The 10,000-nt window shown below is 35.0% G+C and overlaps 1 protein-coding gene across 1 annotated transcript in view; it reads left to right on the forward strand.

The window, feature by feature from the left end:
• Positions 1–10,000, forward strand: part of LOC136834680 (galanin-like G-protein coupled receptor npr-9) — a 43,141-nt gene that overhangs the window by 21,199 nt on the left and 11,942 nt on the right. The window contains exon 5 of the mRNA XM_067097269.1: positions 1,738–1,843. Coding sequence (XP_066953370.1) covers positions 1,738–1,843 — 106 coding nt within the window. The remainder of the gene's footprint in view (positions 1–1,737; positions 1,844–10,000) is intronic.

A 10,000-nucleotide genomic window follows, 5' to 3' on the forward strand; every position in this document is an offset into this window, starting at 1 on the left:
AAATCAGTTCGAGAATGAGCCCGAACAGTATAATAGAGGGAATAGGTAAAGATAGAAGAAATGTGGAGGGCTCAGTTATCACCAAATGGATAAATAGGGGAGAGTTTAATCGGTGAAAGTTTTTCAAAAGGAGGAGGGAGTGAGAGGAAGGAGCCCTAGAAACATCACCAGAGATGAAAATAGGTGCAGGTGTTGCGCCATCAACAACTGCAGATACAAAGCACTTGGATGAAAAGATAATGATAAATTTTCCATGAGGTAGAATAAAGACATCAGGAGGATTTTTGGATCAATGGAAATTATACCTTATCTTGTCAGATGCCTTTGAGATACCCCAAGACTCAAGAGGGATGCAAGAATTATGTAGTAGAAGAGTTTGAAGTAGAGAAATTATCAATTTTGTTTGCTGCGTAATTGATGCTTTGAAACACTTGTTAGATGTTGAATAGTTTGTTCCATGCCGTTTGTAATAAAAATTGAGGACCTCATCCTCCCAATTTGGTGTGGTTGTGTATTAAAGTCTCCTTAGTAGAAAACTGTGGTGTGTGGATGAGCAAAGACTATTTGCCAAAGTAAGGAGGCAGTAGCAAGAAATTGTGACAAATTAAAAAACCTAAATGGTATCATAGAGAAGAGGTTCTAAGAGCAAGAGTCTTTCTGAATGTGTTTATGTTGAAATGATTGCAGAAGTAGGCTGTTGTGAGTTTTATAAAGGATCTTAAGATATGCTTTTGCACATTCAGTTTTCGGAGGATAGGAGAAGACTGGGGGAAATTCACGTTAAGTGGTTTTCAAGATAGGGAGTGAGAGGGGCCTGACTGATGAGAAAAGGAGGTAGGCTTCTGCAAACAATGCATTGGAACCAGTACTAGTTCCTGTCAGTAAAATATATATATATATATATATATATATATATATATATATATATATATATATATATATATATATATATATATATATATATATATATATATATCCATACATACATACATACATACATACATACATACATACATACATATATATATATATATATATATATATATATATATATATATATATATATATATATATATATATATATATATATATATATATATATACACACACACACAGGCAGAATGTTGGAATGTATGAAGGCGAAATGCTGATGAAAGAAAGGAGGTGAATGCTTAAGAACTGGTTTACGTAGCACTTTGTGGTTTGAAAAGAATTCCAGGGGCGAGAAATCTGGATTATATGAAGGAATGATTAAAGGGTTGGCGTAGGTAAAATAATGGATGGGTATTTTTTAAGATGGCTCAATCATGTCGAAAGGATGGAAGCGGGCATTTTGGATGTGTTGAAAGGAAGGAGAGGAAGACCTGGATGGGGAATGGATAGATGGAATGAAAGAGGTATCTGGTAAGGAAACTTAATATTCAGGAAGTGAGAAAGAGCGTGCGAGAAAGAGGTGGACGGCGTGCAGGAGAGTCCAGCACTTCTCGTGAGCTTTGTGCAGAGTTGTATGAGGCGTCTATTACGTGGAACTTTTCAGCCCAGAGATTCGTCCACAATTCACCACTCACCAGTTTGTGTGTGACTGTAGTTATTATGTTTCTTTTACTGGAAAGCCATCCACTCTTATGGAAAACGTCTCCATAATGGAAAAAATGTTCATAGGTCATCTTTTGTTCTCTTTTGCAAGACCCTTAATCAGCCAGTGATTCTAATTTTATTTTTCTTTTATTTCAAAAGGGAGCAACTGCAAAGGCATGACCATAGGCACCAGAGAAACGACCGTAGGGCTCTCCGGCCCAGAACCTGCTGTCCTGCTAGAATTCAACTCCCTTCGGAACAGCAGGTGAGTAGACAGAACAACTTGAATAGTTGTAATTAAGTAATTGGACAGCTCAGTAAAAAAAAATGGGTCATTCTGAAAGATCAGCTCATTAAAATTATTCGTATTAGGCTGAAAGTATATTCTGTATGCATGTTTAGGAGATAGCTGTATTAAAAGTCAACTTTGCAGGTCAAAATGAAATGGTATTTATGTGTTCATGAGAGATCGGGGATTAAGTGCGCATTTGAGGGACAGAAAGCGCACTAGTGCTTGTATTCAAAGTGTACAGATTATTTCTTAGTAAAAGAAAGATCGCTTGTTATGCTGCATGCGGAGCAGAACGCTGTAATTAGTCAAATTACGAAAAACGTGTATATTTAAGGAAATGACGTTATACGTTGATATACAAGACAAACTCGCTCGTTATTTTCGGTATTCCAGAAATCAGAGCTTCAATAGTGGTCCTGGGGGTTTTAAGTGACACCAGAGCATTGTAAGTGGACATTTCAGACACATCATTAGGGTGACAGTTATATTCTAAATGAGCATTTCATAACAGCAGCTGACTGTTATGTATTTTTGCAAAAGATCGGAACGTTATGAGAGCATTTCATGCAAATTATGTTGTAAAGTGCTTCTAAGAAAAATCATGGCATTTTATGTAAAAATTTAGTCATTGATGTTTAACGTTCTGATCCCCTCGAAGTAGGTTCCTTCACGTGGTGAGGGGGTAAGGGGCCCTGGCTTTTCTTCTTCGTTCTTACGAAGAATAAGAGCCCGGGCCCTGACGGATCACCTACAAACCTTTCGACTTAAATGGCGTGGATATTTTCACTTTCGTACAAATTTCTTGGACCTGGTAAATAGGAAAAGGTATCATAGCTGGGATTGGGTTTATATCCGAAGCTAAATAGTGAGAACCGTGGCAGGACCATCAACTGCCCGATAATGTTCGGACCTGAGTTTTCAGGCGGAACTATTCTACGGGACTGGACCACGGATTCCAGGGGCGTCTAGTTCTGGGAATAGGACTCTCGGCATTCTGTCCGGTTTGCCCATAATGTGATTGGGGTGGGGATGATTGTATTCTAGTAATGCTCTCAGTCCTATCAAGCGGGTTGGCTTACACTTGAGCCACTCTAATCATGTTGTGCCATCCCCTTTGGGGTAGGGTAGGGATGCGGACATTTGGGAGTCAGTTCTCACTTGTGCCATTGGTGGAAGAATAAAACTCCATGAAAAGCTGATGATATCTTTTTAAGGTTTTCAGGTTATTTTTTTTTCTCCTCCCTCAAATCTTTATGCAAAGTGAAAATAAAGATTCGAGTACCCCTGGGCCCTTTGATGGTAGTGACTCGGCACAGATGACGACCAATGGAACCTCTTGCAACAACCTTTCTTTGAAAAAAACAATAAAGAATCCAAATATAATCACACTGGAACCTCATGCTCCAGTACAAAACAAATAAAAAAAGTAAATATCGTCTTGACCCAACCTTGACTCATTTCGACTTCCTCTTTGGGAGTGGAAGTTGGTCAAGGTTTCTAACCATGGAAACAGAACAGCAAATCTCAGCCCTAAAGTTAGAAAACTTCTTATTAAAAAGACACTCAACGACAGAAATGTCATTTAGACAAATAAAAATGAAGACGTGGCTTATAGAAGCCACAACAAACAACCAGTCTGAGGACTATCTATCAATAAAAAGTGTTGACAATGTAAATGTAAAAGTAAAGAAGCATGACACTATGAATAGCATTCAGGGTACTATTGTACTTCCTGAAAATAATGACGAACCGGTTGACAAAAATATACTGCTGGACTCTCTTAAAATGAGATATACCAAAATCCAAGACTGTGAGGTATATATAATACCAAGTAAACAAAATAATAAGGCATTAAGAATTGCAAAAATAAAATTTGAGGGCCAAGAGTTACCTCAAAAAATAAAAATTTTGGGCCAAAATAGAGAACTGAGGCCTTATGTTCCCAAACCGCTACAATGTCAAAATTGTAGTAAGTATGGACACACAAAGAAAAACTGTCGTAATGAACCTGTATGTGCTTATTGTGGATCTGACGAACATGCCACACAATGGAAATGTAGTGAACCAAAATGTGTAAACTGTGGACAGGATCATCATGCTAGGTCCAAGGAGTGTGTGTACTACATATACAATACAGAACTGAAAATGTTACAAGAACGAACAGGGATATCTATCAGAGAGGCTAAATTGGAATTAAAAGTGAGAGGAATGCAAGATCCATCTAAGAAACATTCATATTCCTCAATAACAAGAGTAAAAAATGAAGCAAAACCGGAAACAGATAGAAATAACAGAGCACAGAAAAGTAAGTCTCAAGAAAAAATTAATAATTTAGAAATAAAAAATAAAATAGAGAATAAAGAAACAGGTACAAATGAGATGAATAATATTTTATCCAATTCATTTGAAATATTAATGCAAATAGACACACAGGAAGATGCTGCTACTAAAGTAACAGAAGAGGGTAGAGATAGACTGGAAATTAAAGATAAAAAAGGCCTTTGGAGAGAACACCACCCAAAACGAAGAAACCAACTATTATTAGAGAAACATCAGTTAAACCAAAGATAAAGGAGATGAAAAAGGAACAAAAACAAGCTAAGAATATACCTTTATCTCCTAAAATAATAATAGAACCTATGAAGGCAAATGTCGAGAGCACTGAAGAAGTGAAAGAGAATCATACCATAGATGATAATGATTATGTCAAGGGAGAAGAGATTACTCCTTCTCCAGTAATTGGAACAAGAGCAAATGAAAAAGAAATACACATGATAATACTTGTGGATGTAATGATTGTTTCATTGAATTATGCAATAACAACAAAAGCATAACAAAAGATGGTTTAACAAACATTATAAGAAATTTTATGAAATATAGAAAAAGAAAACACAGATTTGAGTAACCATGAAAAAAAGGGTGCATGTGCATTGAGCACTTAGTCTATTATAAAGAAAAACAAATTAATGTCGTGAGTGAGTTATTAGAAAAATTCCAAATTGATAATACAAAAAAGAAAGTAAAACTCGACCGCTTTAAAAAATATTTTCAATAGCTATATTATACAAAGGAACGTAAATGGTCTACAGACCAGATTACACCTAGGAGAAATACAGCGGTTATTAAAAGAATATGAACCAATGATATTATGTTTGCAACATGTCAACAAAACAATATTAACGATAGGTAAATATACCTTAGCATCTTCATCTAGAGAGGAAGAAGGGAATTTAGGAACTGCTATATATGTACATAACAAAGTATGTTATGACAAAGTACCTGTAAACTTTACTGATCTGCAAACGTCGAGTATTAGAATACGAATAAAAAACGATAATTATGTAATTCATAATTTGTACAATCAACCTAATAAAAATTATGATGTTGACAAACTCAAAGAGTTACTTAATAATACTAAGGAACCAACGTTAATAGTAGGTGATTTTAATGCCCACAACCCAATGTGGGACTGTAATTGTACAGAATCAAATAGAACAGGAAATAAAATAGAGGAATTCATAGATTCATATGACATGTGCTGTATAAATGATAACGAAATCAGCACATATTTTTCTAAAACACATGGAACATATTCCTCAATCGACCTGACTCTATGTACAACAAACATAGTAGACAGATTGGACTGGAATACGGTAGACGACTTGCATACAAGTGATCATTTCCCCATATTAATTTCTTTATTACAAAATAACCCCACCAAACATGCCCTTCGATATAACATTTATAAAGCAGATTGGGAACAATATGAATTCCACACCAGGAATATCCCACCATTTGAGTATTTGAAAGACCATAATGAAACCAATAAATTTCTTGTTGATTTCATTACAAATGCTGCTGATAAAGCAATACCAAAATCCAAATCTCATCCAACAAAACACAAAGTCCCATGGTGGTCTGAAAAACTAACAAAATTAATAAAAATAAAACACCAGATTGGAAGACGACTAAATAATTTGAATAGAAAATTCAGTAAATTAAACAAAACATTACCGATATTAGAAGGAACCTTACAAAAACTAACTATATTATTATTAGAAATTGATACATTAAAACCTCTTTATAATAAAATATCTGCAAAGTTTAAAAGAGAAGTAATTCAAGGAAGAATCATTTCATGGAAAAAATATGTATCAGATCTCTCTAAAAATACTCCCATACAAAAATATGGGAAAAATTCAGGAAAATAAATGGTACCCATGTTAAACCACCTAGACATGCCATAATAAAAGATGGGAAAAGAATACTTGATCCTAAAGAAATTAGTAATGTAATAGGTGAAAATTTAGCAAAAAGTAAGTAGCAACAAAAATTTAGATGAGCATTTTGCACAAAGAAAAATAATATAGAATTAATAACAATAAATTTTGAAACAGTAGAAGATATATATTATAATAGAAAATTTAGTATGGAAGAGCTAGAATTTGCTCTGTTGAACAGCAATAAATCTGCCCCTGGAGGTGACAATATTTGTTTTGAAATGATATGCCATTTAGCACCTTTGGCAAAGACATACTTGTTAGAGTTTTATAACCACTTATGGCTTAGAAATTTATTTCCTGATGAATGGCGTAAAGCCATAATTATTCCAATCCCCAAACCTGGAAAAGATCCCAGTAATGTAAGCAATTACAGACCAATTTCTTTAACAAGTTGTTTGTGCAAATTACTAGAGAAAATGGTAAATGCTCGACTAACATGGCACATACGAGAAAATAAAATTTTAACTCCCACTCAGTTTGGGTCACAGTGTAACAGATCTACATTAGATTCTCTCTGTAACTTAGAAGACCATATACGCAGAGGTTTTGAACGAAAACAAATTACTGTAGCTGTCTTTTTTGACATTGAAAAAGCATACGATACTACATGGAGGTATGCTATATTAAAAACTTTACAAAACAACAACATCTATGGACATTTACCTAGGTTTATACAAAACTTTTTGACAAATCGCAGTTTTCAGGTGAGAATTGATGATGTTCTGTCTAGAACATTTCCTCTAGAAAATGGTGTTCCACAGGGAAGCGTCCTTAGTGGCACACTGTTTATGTTAGCAATTAATGATATCAGTAAAAATCTACCTACTGGTATTAAAAGTAACCTGTACATGGATGATTTTGCCATATATTATTCAGCATCTCGAATAAAACATGCAGAACGAATCATTAATAAAAGCATAGTAAAAATAGATGAATGGGCTTTATCTGTAGGCTTTAAATTTTCCATAGATAAAACCCAAGCAATCATGTTATATAAAAACAAAAAATGGAAAAAAAGGAGCAGAAATAGACATAAAAACCAGAAACCATAGTATACCAATTGGCCAAACAGCAAAATTTTTAGGATTAGTATTTGATACTCACATGAACTGGAAAGCCCACATAACATACACGAAATCAAAATGTAAAAGAGCATTAAACCTAATAAAAAAACTGTCGAATACTACTTGGGGAGCCGATAGACATACCCTTACTTTATTGTATAAAGCAACAGTGCTGTCTATCGTTGATTATGGAAGTGAAATATATGGCTCGGCACCAGATGCAATGCTGAAAACGGTAGACCCAATTCATAATGAGGGTCTTAGAATATGTTCAGGAGCTTTCCGATCATCACCAACATCTTCTTTACAAGTTGAATGTGGTGAACTACCTCTGTCTCTCCATAGAGAGCTAGTAACGATGAAGAGTGCTCTGAGAATTCAGAAAAATTATTCTCCAACCAAAAATTATTTGGATTAAGAGATGTGTTTATAAACAATCATCCACCTTCTTTCCCAACTAGGGCTAGAAGATTGTTTGAGTCGCTAAATATGTATATACAATTACCTGTAATGTTAAAATTGCCTCCTCCTTGGACAATGAATAACATGAGAATTTGTACACACTTGAAATATTTATCAAAATCATTCATATACTCCAGAATACCAAAGACAACATGCAGTAGAGCATATAATCCGAAAAGGTCCACATTACGCAATATACACTGACGGATCTAAATCACAGTACGGGTGGGATATGCTGTGGTATCCCAAAACAAAACGTATCAGTTCTCTTTTCCCAGACAAAGCCTCTGTATATACAGCTGAGTTATGTGCAATAGTATCGGCCATAAAAATAATTAGAGAAGTCTCATATAATAATTTTGTAATTTATAGCGACTCCAGAAGTGCTATAGAAGCTATTCAAAGCTATAATCCCAAAAAATAATATTGTGCAACATATAAAGTTCTCACTCCATAAATTGTATAATAAGGGAAAAAATATTGAAATATGTTGGATCCCTGCCCATGTAGTGATTAAGGGAAATGAAGAGGCTGATAAAGCAGCTAAAGAAGCGGTCCACATGACAAGAACAAATGTAGACATCCCTATCAGTGACTATACAAAATATATAAGAACAGTCATTGTAAAAAAAATGGCAAAATATATGGAACAAAGAACCTGAAAATAATAAATTAAAACAGATAAAATCCAGTGTTGGAAAATGGAATTCGTCACATCAAAGAGAGAGACAAGCACAAGTAATTCTGACACGTCTTCGAATAGGCCATACTCGTTTGACACATGGACACTTAATGAACAGTCCATGTGGCCCTCTTCCCAAATGCCCAGATTGCAATGTGTGATAACAGTTAAGCATATACTGTGCGAATGTCCAAAATATAACGTGCAGCGACTATCAGATTTTGGAAATAGACCGATAGAAGAAATTTTGTCAGAATCTTCAACGTTCTCAATAGCACCCATTTTAATGTTCATGAGAAGCTGCAAATTAATTGGAAAAATATAAGAAAAACAATCAATCAGTATAATGAATTTTAAAACAAGTAAATTTTATGATTTTACTTAATTTATTTTAAATTTTAATATACCTTTTTAGTGAGTATGTATGGAAGCATGAGTTTAAATGTATTTATTGTGTGAGTGTGTTCCAGTATGAAAGCGTATGCCTTTTTACAGCTTTTAATTTCATTTTCATTTTCGTTTGTCATCATTGACAAGTGACCTATTAGGTCCCAGTGGTAGGCTTCTAGCCTAGACTTGTCATTCCATCCTAATCCTTCGGGCCAGCCCTATGAGAGCTGATGGTCAGCTCAGTGGTCTGGTTAAACTATTTTAATAATGATAATAATTAACGTTCTGAAACAAAAATTAGAGTTCAGTTTTGGATCCTTTCAGCTAAATGATTTCTGAACAGAATATTAATATAAAAAACCAAAACTTGTGCTCTTGATAGTGTGAAATAAATTTTCACTGTAATCTTTAGTTATTACTGGTATGTACTTTATCTAAAAGTTCCAAAAAGATATTATGGATTTGAGAATGAAGCTTTAAGAAGACTTTTAGAGTCAGATGGTAGGATAAAGTGACAAATGATATAAAGCTGAGATAATGATGAATGGGAGATGGAGGTGGCTTGGACTTGTCCTTCACACTATCCCCTCCAGAATAGTACGTGGTAATGCCAGCTGGCTTCCTGTGGGCACCAGAAGCTATGAGGCGGAAGGCTGGATAGGAGTGGAGATTTATATGTGGAAGGTCAAGCACAGGAAACACACGAATGGCGGATTTTCACAGAGGCCATTTGCATCCCATGGCGCTTGAAGCAATGATGATGAGCTTGTACTTATTTCATCCGCATTGCTTTCGAGAGAGAGCGCGAAAGGGTCAGGATTTAGCCTGAGCCTCTCAAATTTCAAGCCTCTTTGGGCTGCCTGAAGTTAGTAATAGAGTTTGCTCGTGATTTGGCAAAATATAAATGTCGGATTAGTTTCACATACGATTTACTTCCAAGATGTTCAGACCACGGAACTTTCTGGCGGTCTTTGTATTCCCTGAATCGTTTAGTTTACTTTTTGAAGAAAAAAGGAATCCGTGTTATCATGACTTGTGGATAATTTCTAGTAACACTTCTTCTCCTATGAACGAGGTGTGTTTAAGCAGCCATACCTTCCTTGGTTTCTGCTATGATGCAAGGCACCAAAATTCCTTCAAACTCTTACAAACCTGAGTCAGAGGCGAAGAGGAATTTACTTTAAGGGAAAAAGAAATAATACCTAAGAATTAATTTCCTTTCTGTTCTCTACCTCGAAGTAATTTGGGA

This window comes from Macrobrachium rosenbergii, chromosome 54, assembly GCF_040412425.1.
Source record: "Macrobrachium rosenbergii isolate ZJJX-2024 chromosome 54, ASM4041242v1, whole genome shotgun sequence".
Classification (NCBI taxonomy): domain Eukaryota; kingdom Metazoa; phylum Arthropoda; class Malacostraca; order Decapoda; family Palaemonidae; genus Macrobrachium; species Macrobrachium rosenbergii.